Source organism: Cydia amplana, chromosome 16 (assembly GCF_948474715.1).
Source record: "Cydia amplana chromosome 16, ilCydAmpl1.1, whole genome shotgun sequence".
NCBI classification, from domain to species: domain Eukaryota; kingdom Metazoa; phylum Arthropoda; class Insecta; order Lepidoptera; family Tortricidae; genus Cydia; species Cydia amplana.
Window position 1 is genome coordinate 15988688 of NC_086084.1, and position 22598 is coordinate 16011285.

The following is a 22598-nucleotide window of genomic DNA, read 5'->3' on the forward strand; positions in this document are numbered from 1 at the left end:
TTCGTTTGATCAGGTAATTATCCTGTCTTCGTCCTTCGAGATTTAATCCTTTACCATGTAGATGTTCAGAGAACGATCAATGTTGTTAGAGTAAATAAATAAATAAAAAATCGCAATTATCATTTATTTATTTGTTCGTAAAGACCAACTTATAACAAATTAACGTAATATATTATATTATTCCACAATAATCATTATCAACTTATGAATCTTATGATATTCCGACAAATCAACTTATACCACAGTAGGTATGTCTCTACTGTAACAATAAAGGATCAAGTAGGCTTGTTTCTGTATTAATTATGGGCCTATTGTAAAAATTCGCAAACACAGTTGATCGCTCAGTCCAACCAGCTGACTTTCGAATGACATCGACGCTTAGACCAGCGCGCGAGGCAGCCGAAGTTGATGCGTGCCTCGTGCTGTGAGCGGTGAAAGTAGAAGTGTCGATGCCACTCTCTGTGAGGGTCTGTTTTATCCAACGCCCTAGACTTTGCGATGAAGCTGGTCTATGCGGTTTCTTATAGGTTAGAATAAAATGCTCCTCGGTATTTGATCGTAAAGCTGATGTTACTAAGGCGTACTTTTGTAAAGTCGAAGCTGGGCAAATACCAAGTCGAGAGCGGAAAAAAGGTAAATTTAAAATTGGCTGAGCTCTGCCAATAGATGAGGTTTTAATTAAGTTAGTAATAGTGATAACGATTCGGTCTTCAAAGACTTTTATATTAGACATTTTTATAAATGATAACGTTTGCATTCTCTGCCCCGTTGCGAGAGCTAGCAACATTACTAATTTTTTAGACAACTGCTCTAAATTAACTGTATCGTTATCCATGTTTTCTAAGTAATTCAGAACCACGTTAACATCCCATGTACAAGCATACCGTGGGAATGATGGTTTTAACCGAAAGATCCCTTTGAAAAAACGTTTGATACTTAAATCATCACTTATCCTATTTGAAGATATTAAAGAAATAGCTGACCGATGATTGTTTAGCATGCCATACGACGACCCCCTTTGAAAACAATTCGTAAGAAATTTTAATAGAGATGATATTTTGAAATCGTAAAAATCTACATTATTCTGAGAGCAAAAATCCCACCACAACTTAAGGCTCGTCGTATACTGACTTCTAGTCTTCTCTGAAATTGATGAAAGCATGACCTCTAATGCCGTTTCAGGTACACATTGTCTACGAAACCCTTCCCGGATAACACACACGCTACCAGGGAAAGATGACGGTGTAGCGGGTGTGTTGATCTGAAAGGAGAAGAAAGTAGATATTTACTAGGTTGAAATATTATAGCTTCTTTGATACATAGAGACATGTAGAACGGGTACCACGGCTGAGATGGCCATTGTGGGACAACCACAATACCTGTTGCCTTGTCTGAAACGATCTTTTTTAAGGTTTTTAAAATCAAGGCAAAGGGCGGGAATGCATAAAAATAAAATTGGGACCAATCAATTGTAAAAGCATCAATGTTATATGCAAAAGGATCTTTTTTCCAGGATATGTATAGGGCGCACTTTGCATTTATGCGAGAGGCGAATAAATCTATGCCCGGTTTCCCAAAACAAAACACTATTCTAGCGAATTCTTGCGAACCTAACTCCCATTCTGTGTCAATATTTAATTTTCTAGATTCGCTGTCGGCCTCGACATTAAGCGATGACCGAATATAGGAAGCAAAAATAAAAATGTTCCTTTCCTCACACCAATTCCAAATTTCTCTAGTAATTTTGTTTAAATGTGGATACTGGACGCCACCCATTCTATTTATGTAAGAAATTGCTGTTGTGTTATCCACACGCAAAAGGATATCACATTCTTTTTTATTATTAGCGAAGGACATAAGTCCGAAGTAGGCTGTCAACAGTTCCAGATAATTTATATGACTGGTACATTCTGTAGCAGTCCAATGACCGCCTGTCCCAAGAATTTGCAAGTGGTTTGGGGTACTAGATTAGATTTTTCGTAGTTGATAACGAAACCTAACCTAGTCAAGCAATTAATAGTAGTTTTTGCGTTTTCTAGGCAATCTGCTGCAGAGTTTCCTAAACACAATATATCATCTAAATACCTAACTGAGAGTAGACCTTGAGATCTTAAATATGTAGCAACGGGTTGTAAAATCTTTGTAAATATGTATGGTGCAGAACAGATTCCAAAGGGGAGAGAAACAAATTCAAATAAATTGTCTTCAAAATAAAACCGTAAAAACTTTGTATGACTTTCATGCATAGGTACTAAAAAATATGCTTCTTTAAGATCTATATTAATCATGTAACAACCCGGATACATTAGTTTAGTAGCTGTTCTCACATCTTCCATTTTGAAGTGTTCTGTATAGATATACTTATTTAATTTCTTTAGGTTCAAAATAAATCTTTTGCTACCATCACTCTTAGGGATTAGAAAAATATCAGATATAAATTGACCCGTTGCAGGATTACAACGCCTTACAGCATTTATTTGCATTAAGTGTTGTATTTCCTTATTCATGTCAGTTAATTCGTTCGACGTAAAAGAACGTCGTGGATAATCAAAAGGGTCTTGAACAGGTTTCACAATGAAAGGGATCTTATAGCCTGACACAGCGGATAGTATAAAATCATCATCCGTAATTGATTTCCAACCATTAAGAAAATATTTTAAGCGCCCGCCATGTACCTGACATTGCGCAGTTAAGTCCGTCGACTGGTTGAGGAGCGGTGCGCAGGAGGAGGTGGTCGGCGTGTTGAAGGTGGAGGTGGAGGCTGACGGCGACTTGGCAGAGGTGGTGGTGGCGGCAGAGCTGCTCGTCTGCGACCTTGGTACTGGTATGCTGGGGCCGACATTGCTGCTCTTGGTCCACCGAATCGGTGTTGATATGTGTGTCCCCCTCGCTGATATCGCAATCCTCGGGCTGTCGATGGACCTCTTCCATTTAAATTAGAAGTTGTAGATGGTGGCTGAATTAATTGTCCTGTCTTTTTAATGCCGCGAGAGTCCTTCACCAACTCACCCAATTTTTCTCCAAAAAGAAAGGTGTCTCTTTTTCTGTCTTTGAAACTCTCAGCAAAGGACTTGTCTATTAGTGGCATAATTACTGAGCGGCGGGTATCAGTTTCAGCATAATGGGAATCAGCTAGCATAATGCCCGCATCATTGAGTGTACGGATAATATCTGGGATATCCGGAGTTCGTTTCAATAGGCCAGTTAGAGCCTTGCCTAGCGCTGAAAGCGCTTTACCAAGCTGGTCCTGCTTTGCAAGTAGCCTTTTATCTCTGAGCTTGCATGCCTCGGCCAACATGGCTCCAATTTCCGGGTTTAGGGACGGGCTTTTTGCTAGAGGAACGTTTTTGGGAAACGGGTATTTTTTCAAAAGTTCTTCTTTCTTTTCTTTTTTAAGCCCTTCCAACAAAATTTTCTGGAATCTTGCCGCTACGTCGGCTTGCAAATCATCACCAAATTCAACAGGATCAGTTTCTACAATTCCCAGTTCTTGTAATAGACTAGGGTCAAAGTCCCCTTCTGCAACGTTCTCCTTCATCTCCTTGTCATCGCCACTTGCCGCATAACACGGGCTGGTGAATGCTGTGGTATCAGTAATCTCACTAGCATCATCAAATGCGTACGAATAATCGTCGTATTCAGCCTCGCGTGTTTGCTGTTCTTCGGTGTTGGCGAGATCTATTACATTTTCGTTTGGTATCTGTTCATCATATAATATCTCATTGTTCTCGGTATGTTCTGAAATCCCGGTGAAAAGAAATTAGATAAGTAGGTACTTGCATCGGTATTCGAAGAATATCACAAATATAAATAACATATTTCCAATGAATGCAATGGAAATACTTAAGTTTCATAGAACACATGCCGTTGAATGCAACGGTTTTTGGAAAAAACAATTTAAGAAATGTCATCCGAAGAATACAACGGACGTAAATAGCGTATTTCCGATGAATGCATCGGAAATACATGTTTTTTACGAAATACTCTCCCGATGAATGCAACGGGTTTTCAAATAACAAAAATATCACCTATAAATGGCGTATTTCCGATGAATGCAACGAAAATACTTTACTATGGAAACACAAATCACCTTCGTTTTGCAAATCCTGCTGATTTGGAGCTATATTTTCTGATTTTTCAGTGCGCCGCTTACGTTTTGCTTCAAGCTTTTCTTCATACATTTTTAATTTTCTCATCCATCTTTCTTCTTGAGACTCGCTATGCGGTCGCTTCGACATGATTCCTAGATTTTTATTGCACTTGTGCGAACGCCGCGCGCGCACGGACAAGAATGATGTTGACAGTTGGGTTGACAGCGTCACCGGTTGGGATAGTGGAGAGAGAGAAAGGAATGTTTTTTCTCTCTTTCTACGCTAAAACTTGTGCGGTTGAGTTTGCGCGTAGCATGGGCTACTACATGGTAAAGGATTAAATCTCGAAGGACGAAGACAGGATAATTTGAAATCATTATCCAAAAAAATCTCAAATAAAATAGGTCCACAGTAATTAATCCAAGGACTTTGGGGTGTTATGTAATCTAAGGGTAACTCCAGAAATGGGGTAAAAGACAAAATATAGTTTATTCAAGTATGCATATACATATTACAATGCGGTTATGAACGTCAAATAAAGCTACACCGGCTCCGGTAGGTAATAAAAAAAAACGTTGACGTTTCTTTTAGCAGACAAACTTGATTATGTATTAAAAAAATGAAATTGTATCAATACAATAGTTGCCGGAAAATAAAGGTTTTCATTTCATTAAATTTTTTCTAAAAACAGTTACTTATTGTAATCATAAAAACGTTTCTTTCTTCTTTTCAGCCATGAACTAAAGAGAGCGAGCAGTTTTGCAAACCGCATCGCTTGCGCACGCCGCCATACTACCTTCGTTACAGCACCTGATTCTAAACCTTATTACAAAGACATAATACCTACCAATGTCCAGTTAAGAGTACTTTAAATACCACACAGCTAACTGAAAGTAAATCTTATTTGCAGTAACATAGAGTCGACCAATGTTCAGTCGAGGTTGCTCTTAGTACGACCGTCGACAAAATTAGTTGATCAGTTATAAATCTTAATGTAAAGAGATAAGGTTCAATAGTGAAAGAGTGTGGGTACCAACCACAGCGGGTGCCGGCGCTACTACACTTTCTTATCAGAATGCCGATTCTGGCAAAGCTCTTAAGAAATCGTCAATGAGAAAATTAATAATACAAATAATAAGGCCACATTTTATTGTATCGATTTGATTCAAAATGGATTTAAGGATGACTCACGTTAGACCGGGCCGGGTCCGGGCCGGAGCTTCCGGCGCTTTATTTTCTATGAAAAGCATCACTTGATCACCTGTCATGTCATAGAAAAGTAAGCGCCGGAAGCTCCGGCCCCGACACGGCCCGGTCTAACGTGAGTCATCCTTTATGGTGCTATATTTAAAGGTTTAAAAAGCATGCATTAATTATTTCACTAGCCAGTGTTAGAGACGGATATTTTTTTGCTACCGATAATCGATAATTGGTCTCAGTCCTGCCATCTAAGTAGTCTAATGAAAAAATATAGAAGTCTAAACCGGTAACACCGGTCAAAACGGTGATATCATTGGACAGGCAAAGACAGTGTCGCACAGTGTCAATGTTAATGTTACTGATTTACATCTGTAAAATTATAACTTCTCCTTTTACGTCATAGAACGAGTAACAAAGTATCCAAACAGTCGCAAAAATATGCAAAATCAACGCAACGCTTAAAACTATCAACCTTGATCACCAATCGCCCAGAATACGGCCGCAAGCTCCGTAAAAAAAGCTCGGAGCAGGTTGAACACTGAACAGAGCTTTGGAGGGGGCTTTAGTGTGCGCGTACGCCGCGCCAGCGACCGACGTGCGCGACCTTGGTCCTCCGAGCCGGATGGTCCTACCCGGACCCACAGGAACGCAGTGTGTGTGAAACGAGAGCAGTGACCGCTGTGTGTTAGCAGCTGTGTGTGCAAATCTGTGCGCTTCTGGAGTTAGTAGTTATAGTTTAAGTGTGGTTAAGTTAACTATTAAGTATGTGCCTTTAGTGAAGTGAACATTGAAATTGCATTTATACTTACTGGAAATTCGTGTGAAAACATTTAGGTAAGTCGATTTAGATTTAAAAATAGACAAATTGATTGTCATGTTGCATTTTTATGAGCCTTAAATTCTTCTTTAAAAGTAACTTTGAACCTAAAACAAAGTTCGTTTGGGACTAAAATATTGTAAGACCATTCTATGATAATTCAAAATAACTGCACTCGGTACTCGGAGCAAAGCAGGCAGGTATACCTTTTCTGGAAAGACTACCCCCTTTATTCATAAAAGTTGAAATGCCAATGATAGTTAAAATGCAAAATGTGATTTAAGTACGTAGTATTTTTTTAACACACACTCACAACTTCACAAGTGTCAAAGTTACTTATTAAAATAAATTTGTATAAAGATCATCATTATCTTATCATGATGATCGTTTACGAAAAACGCCGTACCTACGTGTATAAACCGGAACCGTACGTATTTGTTAATTGTGAAATTTCGCAAAATTATCTTTAGGTCTGTATAAAAATATCCGTGTCTTTTGTGACCATTCTAACATTTTGACATACCTACGTTACGGGAAACTTCAAGCGATGTAAAAATAGAGTTCTGATAGATATACCATATTAAAAACCTAGTGGATCTGTGAGCTGTAGACTGCGCAAGCACCCATGGCTCCGCCATTTTGGAAAAAGTCAAAATTTTTTTTTACAAAAAATTACACTAAATCATCGCTCAGAAAATTCAATGACAATCGGTTAAGGATTGCGACCTGTAGAGGAGAACATCCGGACATATATTATGGAAGCATTTAAGCCGAAACGGAGACCTTCGCTAACGCTCGGTCAGTTATAATTATTTTATAACAAAGAGTCCAGTAACTTATATAATTACATAGTTCAACCACCGCGAAAACTGTAGGAACGCAGGTGGCAGCACCTGTCATTACATTACCTTCCCTACTTCATTACAATAAGGTATGCTTTTGTATAACTGAAGCATTACCTTTAATAGATAATGTGGACCGATAGTTACAAACTTGAAAATTTCTGGAATTGTTTTGTAGCCCACCTATACCTAGATCTAGATAGTCTAGGCCTTTAACTGAGCTAGAAGCTTACAATGAAAACTTTATAGTTATTTGGCTGCTTCTTCACTGCATGATTATTGTGCTGTAGTGTCAATTATAGATTGCCTTTTTCATCTTTAGCGTACCTACTAAAAGTAAGATGAAGGTTCCTATAACCTTTAATTGTTTTCAGGGTTCCCTACCTCAAAAGGAAAAAAACGGAACCCTTATAGAATCACTCGTGCGTCTGTCTTCCCGACCATTCCCCCTCCTTTATCTCCGAAATTACTGGGACTAGAATTTTGAAAAATATACATAAAATAGATCTTTGCCAATAGATGACAGGAAAACCTATTAGAAATGTGCAGTAAAGCGTGAGTTGGACTTAATATACGGAACCCTTGGAACGCGATTCCAACTCGCACTTGGCCGGTTTTGTTTAGTTTGACAGTGACACTTGAAGATGCGAGTAGAATTTATTATACAACGCATTTTTTATTTTCATTCAAAACATGTATCTGGCATGACATGGAAGATATAATACATTTATATAAAATTAACAATAATACCTCTGTATATGTGGTCCTAAAACATGAGTTAGGTAGGTACTTATTGAACTCTTTCTCAATCAACTTATTCAATTTTGAACACCTTAAAATATCTACAGTTTTAAAAACATTGGCTGCAGTATTAATAAAACAATGTAGTAGTATTTAAAAAAATACTTTGTAAAATAATTGCAATTCCTTTTTCAAGGAACACAAAGTACATGAGGTCATTAAGTCATCACGTTGTAAAGGCGCGCCAATTTCGGACCCTCAACCGATTTGGTAATCTGACCCCTGGTTATTATGCTTTAAAAATACTATATTTATGGTTCCAGAGGAAATCGCTAACTGTTTTAATATCCATAAAATAATACACGTAGTAGAGTACTAAATAACACTGTAATTTTTTCGCAGAACTGTGCTTTATGGATCATGTAGTCATTTAAATTAAAAAAAAAAGTGTTATGCTGCCATAAAAAAAACTTAATAAGTAATTACTTGACGAAAGCTTTATACTATGTATTATATTATATTACAGTTTCATAAAATACTCAATGAAGTTAATTCATAAGTACATTTTAAGTACCTACATATACCTACTATGACCACACTAAAACCTTTGACAAACTTATTAGCAATGTTTGTGAATGGTTTTAGGAATATTTTGGCTAAGACTTATTTTATTCAAATAAATATCTATGCTCGGATTTCCTATAAAAAATAATTATCATGTCAAATGTATGCTATAATGTGTGTACTTTTTATAAACAACATATTTACATGTTGATAATAAAAAGTTTACCTAATATACCTACTGTAATAAGAATATATTTGACCAGACATGGCAGATTTAAAATGGCGGAAAGTCAGTTTTTAAGACTTGCAAGCAGCTGAGATCCTAGAAAGTGGTATTTCTGGATATCTTCTTACTGGATTCTGTACTGTAACGAGTATAATTACTAATTAAACGAGTGATTAATTCCAAGTAGTTGAGACGACGTTTAGCTCATATTACGCACTAATGGTCTCTGGTTAGTCTTTTATCTATGCTAAAATCTAGCATTTAATGTCCCTTTCTAGTACTAGATGTCGTTGTGGCTTTCCAATTTGGTATTTAGTTTTTATTTGAAATACTTAAATGAAAACCTATACCTACATCAAATAGTAATGAGATATATCACATGGAAATATTTTAGTAAATACGTTTTACCCCGGGCCATTCACATTTTATTGTATGTATTTACTCTTTCGCATCTTTCCTGTAGACATCGCAAAGTTAAGAGAATCAAAAGATTTTTACCTACTTGAGACTCCTATGAAAAAAGTGATATAATGCAATGACAAAATGTGGGCACGTCATTATTATCTCAAATATCTATGATAATATGACGTTTATAGTGACACTCTTTCACTTTGTTTTATTAAAGTCAGTGCAATTTTAACTTAGGCGGACTCTAAGTAACACTGCCAGCCTATTATGGATAGCTTTATCCATCTTTATCCACGTGATAAAATAACTGTCACTGTTTAACACCGTGGGAAAGAAAGTGACGGACACCGTTTTATCACGCTGTCACGTAGACAAGAACGACCATCATATCCGTACTGATTTAAACTTTCACGATTTTTACACATTATTAAATTATACAACGGGACTTAATCGCGTATCTAAGTTTTAAGATTTACCTCCGACGTTTCGAGGACGGCGTTGTCCCCGTGGTCTCGGAGAAGACTGGCTTAAGTTGACATCAGCATCGTCTAACCGCGCGAGTTTTTCGAACTACCCTCACTTGGTCTCGTTTATCCGCTTGAACGTTTTGCGCACTTGGGATGTCACTCTGTCGACACTCAACATTAACGATATTCGATTTATCGACTGTCGATATTCGTTTACGCTTACATTTACTAATGACTGGATTCCATGTGGATGAGATCTTGAAACCCTCGTCCCGGTTGAAATTACTATGTTTTTTTATTTCAATGGCTTCCCGTACTTCTTTGTATGGCGATCTTAAAACTTAGATACGCGATTAGGACTCTAAGTACTTGAGCACATTTCCACAACCCATTTTAAGTAAATGCCTTCTGCAGTAAAGTAAATCACATACTTTCACTCATACTTTAAACAACTGCTATTATTCCACCACTCAAGGCTCTGTTGTAAATGGATTCAGTTCACCAAACTATACTTTCTGTAAAGTACGTCTTTACTCTCAATATGGAGCAGTATTCAATCTTAAAAAATCTTATCTTGATTTATACATATAACATCAAATAAAGTTCAAACATATACATATACAAATAATATGTATAAAAAGTTTACTTTTATAATACATATTAAAATATTTATGTTATGGGTCACCCACGCAATTACATCGAATTTTGATCGACATGTTTGGACATTTGCCTGAGTGACCCATTAAGGTGACGGTCGGATGTTAACTGCAACTGCACCGCAATTAGTGTCATAATTTGTTTCTCAGTAAGTTATAAATATATTTGAATATGTTTAATGTTATTTTTTGTTTTTAAGTTAAGGTACATACCTACTTGAGTAGTTCAGAGTCACAATTTCCGAATGTAATTCTAACATATGAGAAAATCATTCATTATTTCATTATATCAGAGTCCATTTTCGAAACTACCATTCAGAAATGATTCGGAACTACCCTTATACCTATACAAATCAAGATCAGATCTTGAAAGATTGAATGCAGCTCATGCCCAAATACAGCAATGACAGCGTCCAAATTATACGTTTAGGTGCGCAAGCGCATTAGATCTTCCGCGTTGATGGTGCGAAATCATTGGGGATCCGTTGGACTTTTCATTAGACAAGGTCAAACTTTTAACGTCCTTGCTGGACAGTAAATGGGCGTTTTCTAAAATAAATATTGAAAACCCGACTCTCACTGATCCTGGTGTTTTTGGGTTCTTTCAACTCAGAATCACTAGCATATTCAATCCTGATGATAAAAAAATATGTTCCAAAAATTTGTATGAAAATTGTACGTTCCACTACGTCACGTCCATACAAGTGAAAAAAATTCTCATAATAAAACGTGACGTAATGGAATGGACATTTTGGGACATCCTTTTTTAATGGCGGGCTGGAGAATGCTGTCGATTCTGAGTAGAATGAGCCCAAGAATGTCCAGATTCGAAAGAATCAGCTTTTCGATATTTATTTTAGAAAAAGCCCAAATATGTCCACTATTTTGGAATGTTGGACATACTGTCCAGTCTGCCCTGTAACCTTATTTTTGCATTTTAATCCTAACCAGAATCATTACGGCTATTGAGCCCTAAGCAGGCAAAATAGTAGGTAAAAAGCAGGTAAAATTTTGTGCGTCAAAAACGTTTCGAAAACAGGTGTTTTTCCTGTGGACGATGTGATGTTAACGATTTGGGTACATTTTATCTTTCATCATATGACTTTTAAGAAATAAAAGGACACATACAGCAAGAAAGCTAAGACTTTAAAGTAATTTTTTTGTGATGAATACCTAACAGGAAAGACGTACCTATTATGAGTGACTAACTTATACTAAGAAAGGTTTTGATACTTACACCTCTTTTAACTTTGAGCATGTCCAAAGCAGAGGCCTTAATGTAATTGCTGTATTTGACCCACTTATCTGAAGTATCATACGAGTAGATATTTTTCACCACAAACACGTTAAATTTATCAAAAAATATCGTATGCGCCTGTAACGGAACCCATCAGTCAAACTCACACTTGACCGATTAAAATTATACAGTAGATACGTCTGTAATCTCGAATCCATCTTCAACGAGAAAGGCCGAATCGGCCCTATTACGACACCTAGTCAGCCGTATTCGAGCTTTAAAATATATTTTTGATCTGATATTGACACTCCGATCTGACTAGTTGTTATATTTAGTCAGCGCAAAACACATTACATATATATCAAATCAAATTCGATTTTTTAAATTAGAATCTGGTATTTATAAATAAAATCCCTCATATTCGCTCTTGTGTTCTTTTATGAAGATTATTGATATTATTAAATCAAGTTGAATCTTTTAAAGTTCAAATTCGGCTCTTTTAAAAATCGGATTTTCTATCATTCTTGCTTTTGAAATCTTTTATGGGACTAGATTACGATGAAGTAGGTTTTATGAGACAGGATTTACTCAATCTGATTCCCAGCAAGACTGCATACGCTAATGGCTCGACTATTTACCTTTATACGCCAATAGGATTACGGTAGGTGTACTTTAAAAAGGTGCTATAAGCCAGAAATGTCTGAAACTGTTGCTATCTTTTGTGATTAAGAATCAGGTAGCTTTTATGGCAATCATTAAGCAACAGGTTGTGGTGTACTAAAACTACTCTTAATTTAACAGACCACCGGAGGGCTTTATGTCTTTTCAATAAGTTTTATGAATTGTCAGTCACCAGTGTACGTTAAATGTCTTATGAAAGTGTAGGTTTGAATTGATGCTTTTCAATATGGCTGTCATAATTTTATAAGCACAGTGTCATCCTGCAAACATTGTGCACTTTAAGATATAAACTAACATAAAAAGTATAAATTATACGACTCACTCGGGTCATCGGGACATCGGGTCACTCACGCAAGTTAGATCGAATTTAGCTCGCTGTGCAAAACATCTCGAAGTAAATTCGATATTAACATGAGTGAGTAAATTTATTGTATTTTATCCAAATCTCCTGAAGGTTCCTAGTAAAAAGCATCTAACACGTTAAAAAATTCTAACTCCTGAGTTTAACTTAACTTTTGGCATAAATTTCAATTTATTTAAAAAAGAGTCTCAATAGGGGCTCCAATTTACCACAGCACTTATCACTTTTAATTGTCTATTCCCACTGTTAAAATGCCCATTAACATTCCAATATCGTATTTAAATCGTTTCGTATTGTTCACACTACCACGCACACTCGCGTTAAATTTGACCGTTGCGAATCATTCTATGGGGTAACAAATCCCACGAACGTAGAACGTTAACCGATCAAATTATAATGGGGGCAGCGATGATTACTTCTGTGTGCGTGAACTTGTTGAAAACGATTAAAGACAATCTTTATTGACGACGTCTGGCCTAGTGGGTAGTGCTGTGAAGCCGCGGTCTTGGGTTCGAATCCCGGTAAGGGCATTTATTTGTGTGAAGAGCACAGACATTTGTTCCTTGGGTGTTTTCTATGTATTTGTATAATATATATCGTTATTTGAGTACCCACAACACAATCCTTCTTGAGTTTACTGTGGGACTTAGTCAGTCTGTGTAAGAATGTTCTATAAATTCTATAATATTTATTTATTTGTATTTTTGTAAGATAACCTTACATAAAATTTTATAGCGTATGACAATCAATAGTTCTATAGCTAGAAAGGTACATGAAAATTTATTGGAAATTAGACTAGTCTATGTCGCTGTCTTTAAAGTAAGTTGTCTTGTCTTTAAAATGGACGGAGGCGGTTTGGTATGTGTTTTTGGGGAGTTGTCAAATTATTTCCAAAACGAATTTGCTTTCCATAAAGAATTTGTGACATACTTACCAACAATTCCTAGGTATGGAAACACATCAGATGGTTTCGTTAAAAAAGTAACCCCTACATTACATAGCTAAATATCTATATTTTTATTAGACTTACTTTACAGTCTCATCATTTCACCGCTCTCGTATTAATTTCATTCACATTCCAACAACGCACAAATGTAGTCATGTCAAGCACCTAGGCCTGCATACAATACAATCATGCGTGTAGAGTTACCCAACGACCTGTTGATCGCGCATGCGCTGTGACGAATGCTAACGTTCCCAAATTGTCTGCCACCTCTCGTCTATAGTAAGGACGTAACCGCCTGTGGATTCCATACATTTTGATTACATGGTACATGTTCGTTACAGCAATATACTCAAGTGGTCATAATAGACTGTATTTCGTTACAATAAGGCTTCTAAATTTTATATTAAAGGAAAAAATGGAAAAAGTTACGCTTCCGGCAGGACTTCAACCCGCATCCTCCACAATCCGTGTGTTGCTCTTAACCAATTGTGCTACGGAAGCCTACCAGGACATCGCAAATCTTTCCATTCCTTCCTTTTTATGCATACACGCCTTTGGGGTGGCGTATAGCGACATCTACCGAAAGACGATTTACATCTTTTAACGGCACTAAAATTTGGAATATCGCTCGCAGACGTATCTGCTTGTTAAAAAATTGATTTAATAAGGCTTCTGTATGATAAATCTCCACGATAGTAGTCGGTACTAATAGCTCTTGACGCTTTCATTCGTGTTGGCCTATAGTATTAAAATTGAGACTGACTTTAATAGAAATTTTGAGGGCGACTGTCGTGAGAATTGTTAAGGGGCCAACTGATTACCAGTCCGCCGGACGATATCGGCCTGTCAGTTGTTCGGAGCTGTCACCTTTTGCGCTTAACTGACAGGCCGATATCGTCCGACGGACTGGTAATCAGTAATAATAGATAGTTTTGAAAAAAATAATTTGAAACAGTCAAACGGCACAGATTTTGCAATGTTTTTGAATTCATCTTACGAATATCATTTATATGTTCTGTCTTCAATTCCGTTTCTGTGTAAGTAAATACAATACTTCCGTAAGACTCGGACAAATTATTAATATGGGTTACTCACGCCTTAGTAAGTCGAAAATTGATCGACATTTTTTGCTTCATGTGCAATTTTATATCCGCGTTGACAAACTAACGCAGTCAAGTTAACAACGTGAGTGACTCGTTTTAATAACTATTTTAAATATGTTTTTTACTAGTATTCATGCAATAGGTAGGTAGGTAGGTAGTAAAAATATTTTTTATATAGCAAAATAACTATATTAAAGTGTCATTCTATTGTTAGCTCACCCTGTAGGGCCTCGCTCTGGGGATTCGTATACTGCTTAAAAATGTAAAGACGATGTTCTTCTTGACAGGTTTATAATTAATATTCGTTGTACAAAGCTGGTTTCTCATCTTGCGGTAATTCTCTACAAGTTGACAGGCAAAAGCTAAGTGTCACAGATAACATATATCGCTCAAAGTATAGTTTTGGCGGGCTTTCAATAACTGTCATTAGAACTAATCTTACAAGCACCTTATGTTGGTTCACTGTATGGCCATATTGTTTTATTAAACCGTTACGTTGATAAGCTTGGAATAATACTATATAATATAAAAGTATCACAGAATATAGAAATGCTTATATTCGGCCAATCCTGGGTACAACGCGTCTCTGCGTTTTAAAGAGTTAAACATAAATAATCCACATTACACATAATGCACAACAGAACAATAGACAAAAGAATCAATATTACTCAACTTATGAACTGCATCATTACAGGCATTCCTCCAATGCCTGCAACGACTCACTCTTATAAACTACATCAATACATGCCTTCACATGTTATTGACTCACTGTTTCTTACACACTACATCAATGCATGCATTTACATGTCATTGACTCACTGTTACATCAATAACGCTTTCACATGTTATTGACTCACTGTTACATCAATAACGCATTCACATGTTATTGACTCACTGTTACATCAATAACGCATTCACATGTTATTGACTCACTGATATTCTCTTAATACATAAATACATGGATTCACATGTCATTGACTCACTGCTACTCTCTTAATTCATCAATACATGGATTCACATGTCATTGTCTCACTGTTAATCACTTAATACATCATTACATGGACTCACTGTTACTCATTTTTTTATACATGGATTTACATCATTGACTCACTGATACTCACTTAATACATCAATACATGGATTTACATCATTGATTCACTGTTACTCACTTAATACATCAATACATGGATTCACATATATCATTGGCTCACTATTACTTGTTACATCAATACATGGACTAACATGTCATTGACTCACTGTTGCTCACTTAATACAAAAATACATGGATTTACATATTATTGACTCACTGTTATTCATTTATTACATCATTGCAGCTCTTCATATGCAATGCCTCACTGTTAATGTATGTACCATATAATATAGCTCACTCAACTTTAATAATTGCATGTCTTTTGTACTAAATCACTCTATTATTTTTAGACAAATATATTTATAAATTCACTCTTACAAATTATTATAAAATATTTTTCTTGGTCACAAAATTCTCTGACTCGCTTTCAGAAAATGATCATGGATAAATACCTACATATCTCTTAATAATATCACAAATTTCTCTGTTTCACTCCATAACTCGTTGGATTGAATACATCTTTTATGTTTTGATTATAATTATTCTATGATTTTCTGGCTCACTCAATAACATATTATATGTAATATTCATATTACTGTTACTCTTGTAGTAATTCTCATCACAATTTAAACAGAAAGATAAATAGTTAATATCTTAATAAACAGTAACTTGCAAAATTTAAGTTTTTCAGTCTCTTGACTCTCTTGTATTCCAAAATATTATCACTAATATTAACTTGCTTAGCATTTAAATTTTACAACAGGTATGAATATCACTTTATAATTAATCATGATTAATAAATCTCAAATTGATCACAACTTTTCACATGTATCATCATTATTATTTTTCCATTTAATAAAATCTTATATCACTATGATAATAAAATCTTATATCACATATACTTTGATAGTAAACATGTTTACCCTTTGCTTTCACTCTGAATCACTATGTATGTATACTAGTATACTCGTACCTCTCTCACACACAAGTTTTCTTGTACATCTTATCTTATCTTATCTTATTATTTTCGGGGGCCCTTACGGATACACTTCGACCCATAGGGATCTTTTGTGCAATTACCCCCTGGAGAAGATCCGTCAGCTACTCAAGAGCTTTTCCCACCATATCCATGTGTCGGATGATGGAGCTCATGGGTAGCGTTTTAAAGTCCTTTGGTTCCAGATATCCTGCTCCAAAGTCCTTCATTCTTTGTCTGGCGAGGGCGTGACATTCACACATTAAGTGTTTCACTGTCTCTTCCTCTTCGCCACACATACGACAATCGGTGTTGTCAGAATGTCCCATCTTGGTCAGAATTCCCTTGACCCCGTAATGACCAGTGAACACCCCCGTTATGATTTGGAGTTGTCTTTTGCTAAGTTTCCAAAGCTTTTTGCTCCAGCCGGAGTCTACTCCTTGCATGAAGAGCTTTGCATGCTTTAGACCCGTCAGACTGTTCCATTCTTCCTGATGTTTGGTCTTGGCATGGTCTTTAATAGCCGTTGTGATGGTTCCCTGTGAGAGCCCCACGAATGGTTCCGGACCTATAAAGTTGCTTTCAGATCCGGTTCTGGCAAGTTCATCTGCATTTTCATTGCCTATGAATCCCTCGTGCCCTGGGATCCATACCAGTTGCACTCTGTTTTGCCTTCCAAGCTGGTTCAGAGCTTGGACGCCATTATATACCAGTCTAGAGTCCACTCTGTGCGATTCAAGCGCTTTGAGTGCCGCCTGACTGTCGCTGAGTATATAGATATTCTTCCCTTGGGTTTGCCTAACTATATTCTCATGCACGCAGGCAATTATAGCGAAAGTCTCAGCTTGGAAGACAGTGGCGTAATTGCCCATGCTTATACTACTACTAAAGTCATTTGCATAAATGCCTGCTCCCGTACCAGATTCTGTCTTAGACCCATCTGTGTACCATATGATGTCGTTTTCATCAGGGATTGGTGCTTCAAGACCTTCGGTCCATTCTGCCCTTGTTGGAATTTTAACGTTAAAATTCTTATGGAATACAAACTTGGGTTGCATTTTATCGCAGCCCATGTTCGTAATCCTTTTCACGAAATTGTCGCATTCCATGTTTGTGTGCTTGGTCTTTGGCTTGCTATCGCTCCAGAGGCCTGTTAGGGCCAACCTGTGTAACGATTTCCGCGCCTCAGATTGTATCACTAGGTGTAACGGTGGAAGGTCTAGCAGTACCTCCATCGCCGCGGTTGGCGTCGTTCTAAACGCACCAGTAATAGCCATGCATGCCGTTCTTTGTATTTTCATAAGGGCATCCCTGCATGTTCTCTTTAGTGTCCTTGGCCACCATGCCAGGCATCCGTACAAGATGATTGGTCTTACCATCATGGTATAGATCCATCTTAGTACCTTGGGGTTTAGACCCCACGTTTTGCCATAAGCCGATCTACACATTCCAAACACTCTAAGTGCCTTGGTGATTGTGAGTTCGACATGCTTTCTCCAGTTCAGTTCTTTATCAAGTGTTACGCCTAGATATTTCACTTCATTGGACATTTCCAGGACCCTTCCATAAAGCTTCAGCTGCTTCATGCCATTAAGGGTCTTTTTCCTGGTAAACGGTATTACCACTGTTTTGCCTGGGTTTATGGAGAGTTGATGACAGTTGCACCATCTCTCCACTTGCTTCAGTGCTTTATTCATGATTTCCGATACTGTTCCCGGGAATTTTCCGTTTACAAGAATCACTAAATCATCTGCATACCCTACCGTATGTATTGGGCCTTTGTTTAGTTCTTCCAACAGTGAGTTAACTACCAGACTCCAGAGAGTTGGTGAGAGAACCCCACCCTGTGGGCAACCTTTCGTAGCCGTAGCTAGTATTTCGTCTCCCATAAGGGAGGATGTTATTAGTCGGCTATTTAGCATAGTACCAATCCATCTACAGATTGTCGGCTCTATGCCATGTTTAGATGCTGCAATACTGATTGCCTGATACGTGGTGCGGTCGAATGCCCCCTCCACGTCTAGAAAAGTAGCCAGACATAGTTCTTTGTTTTCTATCGCCTGTTCCGCTCTGGTTGTCACCAGGTGTAGTGCCGTTTCAGTCGATTTACCCGGCTGGTACGCACACTGCAATTGGTGCAGTGGATGCCTCTTAAGAGGACCATCCCTTATGTGTCTGTCTACCAGTTTCTCCAGTGTTTTGAGGAAAAACGATGACAGACTTATCGGCCTGTATGATTTGGCTTCTGTGTAATCTGCTTTGCCTGGTTTAGGCAAATACGTTACTTTTACCATCCTCCATACACGCGGCACGTGTCCGAAGGCTATACACGCTCTGTACAATCTACCTAAGTGCGGTATTAGTACATTGGCGCCCTCTTGTAGTAGTATGGGGTAGATTCCATCTGGCCCCGGGGCTTTGTATGGTTGAAATGTGGATAGTGCCCATTGTATCTTATCGTGATCTACTACCTTTTTAGACGTGTCCCAGTTGTACCTGGTTGTGCTAATGGATTGTTCCATTGCACTGTTTACTACATCGTCCGTTACGCTCTGATGTATTATCGAGCCTGGGAAGTGTGTGTTACACATAACTTTAAGGGTTTCGAGCCCCGTTTCAGTCATTCCTCCGTCACTTCTTCTAATGGAAGTAAGTGGGACTGACTTCGTTGCGGCTAGTGCCTTTGTGAGTCTCATGCCTTCCGGTATGGACCTGATTTGATCGCAATGGTTCATCCATGCTTTCCTTTTTGCTTTCCTCACGGCTTTGCTGTATTCCGTGAGTTTCTGCGCGTAATGCTCAAAGTCATTGGTCCTTTTAGCATCATTGAAGACAGCCCTGGTTTCCCTCCGGAGTTTAGCAATCTCCGGGTTCCACCAAGGCGCCTTCTTCGCCAGGATTTTCTTTTCCGGGCAGTTGTTTGACCAAGCTGTGCAGACAGCTTGTACTATTCTGTCTGTTTCAAGTTCTATGTCAATAATAGAGTTTAACTTGCCTTTAGGGTCTCCCAGTTCCACCTTCAGGTCGCTTTTGAACGCTAACCAGTTGGTGTTTCTGGGATTCCGTTTGCGTATAGTTCCTAATTCGATTTTAGTCTTATACCTGAAGCATATATATCTGTGGTCCGATAAAGAAATCTCCCCAGAGACATGCCATGAGCTGATCTTATTACTCGCGTTGTTGGACGCTAGCGTTATATCAATAACCTCACCCCGCCTCGCATTGACGAATGTCGGTTCATTGCCTTTATTTAATATTTGTAAAGAGGAGCTTACCAGAAAATCCAGTACCTTCTCCCCTCTTCTGTTGACACCTGAGCTCCCCCAGATGACGTGGTGTGCATTTGCGTCGCAGCCGATGACCAGGTCGGTGTTCACCTGGCTGCCGTAGATAGCAAGATCCCTCAGTTGCCCAGTGATTGGATCCGCTGCCTCGTAGGGAAGGTAGGCTGATGAGATGATTAGCGCCTTGCCCCCCCCCTTGTTTTGGATCTTGACCGTGGTCAGATCCCTGGAACAGAAAGCATGTAGAAGCATAGCGTTAATGCCATTTTTAACATAGATACATGTCCTCATAGTACTCTCAGGACAAACATATAACAATGTCCCGCCAGTACCGTTTAAGCCTCTTATCTCGCCTTTGTAAATATATGGTTCTTGAATAAGAGCAATATCGAATTTATCGCTTTTTAGCTGCCTAGCCAGAAGGGCAGTGGCTGCTTTATTGTGCTGAAGATTTATCTGTACGCACCTTAAGCCCTCCATTGCGGCGTTTATTGTTTGGTGGTGCTGAGATCAGCAGCCACCTCCTGGACCGTGTCGTCGAAGGACATGGGTGACATGGTACTCTCCAGGTAGAGTTCCGCCAGACCACGCAGATCCTCTGAGCCCGCCATCGATGAAATCGGTGACGATGCTCGAGTCATGCACAGTCCGGCATGGTCCTCTCCCAGCTGCACCATGTCCCCCGCCTCCTCCGGCTGGTCCTTAGCCACCTCCACAGGTGCGTCACCGGCTGGTGGCGCCTCCCATCCCGGGGCCCCCCCTGTCGCCACAGCGACCGTAGCCTTCTGGGCTACCTCACCCCCCTCTCCCCCCACCCCACCCGGCTCGACCTCAGCCCCCCCAGGCCCCTGCTCCCGCGCTTCCTCCAGAAGCTTGAAGTGGCTGGTGTCGAGCCCCGAGTGCAGAACGTAGCCGGCCTCCTTGATGACGGCGGCCGACACCCGGTCCATCAGTACGATTCGCCTAGTGCTCGGCCCCGACCCCACGGTGTCGACTACCTTCCACTCGCATGTGCGCAGCCTAGGGTTCCTCCTCTGCAGCACCCTGAGGGCCCTCGCGATGTCCTGACTGCCATCGACCACCGTTTTCCAGGCCATCTTGACCGGTTTCGGCAGATCTTTGGCACTCACGACCTTTAGGCGCAGCCCGGCAATCTCCCCACCTCCGATTACCGTGCTGAGCCATGCCGCGGATTCCCTCCCCTTGCAGGTGACGTTGAGCGCGCCCCCCACGAGGTTGCCGAGTGTGATGTCGGGCATAGGCTCTGCGGCCTCATCCAGAAATAGGAGCAGAGCTCCTACGATGGCCGGCATATGCTCCTGCATCACTTTCTCGGCAGGGAAGGCCACTGGGACGATGGCCATCTTCTCGCTCGCCGTGACTTCCGCGAACGATCCCCCCACCCTCGTTCTCTTGCAGTCACCAGCGAGCAGAGATGAGTCGCCACTGGCCCCCAGTGACCTCTTATTCTGTGGCCTTCCCGCTCCACTTGTGGAGGGTCCAGCCACCGATTCCGCGTCCGTCTTTCCTCGCGCCTTCGCACGCCTCTTCTGCCTCCTGGACATAGCGGCTCCTCCACCCGACTGCACGTCCACGCCCGTAGGCATGGCCGTGCTGTCAGGGGCGCCCGGAGCAACGCCAGCAGGATTTGGAAGCGGTGCTCCCGTTCGCCTCTCGCAGTAGGCCATCGTTCCGCTGCCTACTCCTCCGGCACCTACGCTAGTCGGTCCCCCTAGGGAAACTTGCTGGGCGCATTCGCTTTTCGACCCTTGGGGAAAAGTTCGAGTGGTACCTTTGGAGTGGCCTGCACCACCATGGCCTCTGCCTTTCGCGCCGTGCGCGTCCTCCGTCCTCGCGGACCTCCACACCTTGCCACTACCTGCTCTCGCGTTCCTGTCAGGGACAGGCCCGCGAACCGCTGGAGCAGCAACCTTTGCGCTATGCGCCTTTGCCTCATCCCGTACGGGTCCGGCTTTTCCTCCTTCCGTCGTTTTTGGTAATATGTCATCCATAAAACCACCAGTGAAAATTTCAGCAGCTTGGCTCCCCACCCTCCACGGAGCCTCACATTTGGGATGCTTTGACACATCAGGGATACCAAGCTGATATAGCGTCCCAAAGTGCGTTGCCCATGAATCCGCACGGTGCCAAAACCCTAGTCAGCTCCACAGCCGACATGGGAATCGTGCTCCGCCGATTACAGACCCCTACACCCCAGGACACTCGCCATGCGGCCATCTGACTGGACACAACAGCCGATTGATCTTGACTGGCTAAGTCTAGACCTCCCGTGTGAGATGAATCCAGAGCCAAAGGAACTTCTTCTAACGGGGATAACGACAGCAGACCCCCGCTTCGCGCCCGCTCCCAGGATCTCCTTCTCCACCCGTACGGGTCCCCGCGCACGGCACAAACACGCGGGTGGCATTCTACCGCTAATCATCCTTCTTTGTGGATGAGAAGCCCGCTGCGACATGCCACATCATCGCTTACGGCTGATTATACGGGATATGGATCGTTATTTGGGGCCACCAATCTTCCCGCCTCTGTATGCTCGCCTCCGTTAAAAGAAGACGGACCTACAGTGGCTTCTCGGTGTTGGCACACAAATACAGATCCATCTGAGGGATAGGGATTGGTTGGGATTGCGTAAAGGGTGTTCTTTGCACTGGTTCACTTACCTGGCCCGGTTGTAGATGTAGTCCTACGGATGACATCATCTACTTCCGAGCCTGGCGTTCGATCCGTTGCAAAACTCACCCTGAGATAGTTCAACTGGTTGTTTCCGTTCTGCCTGTTTCTACGGTAGAACCAGGCAGTTAACAGGCAGTAACCTCGGGAAGGAGCACAACCAGTTTTGCCTCGAGGTTCTCCGCAACTTGTGCTCCCCCCGAGACCGTTCACCATG

The 22598-nt window shown here is 40.3% G+C and overlaps 1 protein-coding gene across 1 annotated transcript; it reads right to left on the minus strand.

The window, feature by feature from the left end:
* Positions 1 to 311: 311 nt before the first annotated feature.
* Positions 312 to 4238, minus strand: LOC134655311 (protein piccolo-like). Its single transcript, XM_063510762.1, has 3 exons — positions 4040 to 4238; positions 2676 to 3738; positions 312 to 1261 (listed from the first exon to the last, which is right to left on the minus strand). The coding sequence occupies exons 1-2, from the start codon at positions 4236 to 4238 to the stop codon at positions 2690 to 2692; spliced, it is 1248 nt and encodes a 415-aa protein (XP_063366832.1). The 3' UTR covers positions 312 to 1261; positions 2676 to 2689.
* Positions 4239 to 22598: the final 18360 nt, after the last annotated feature.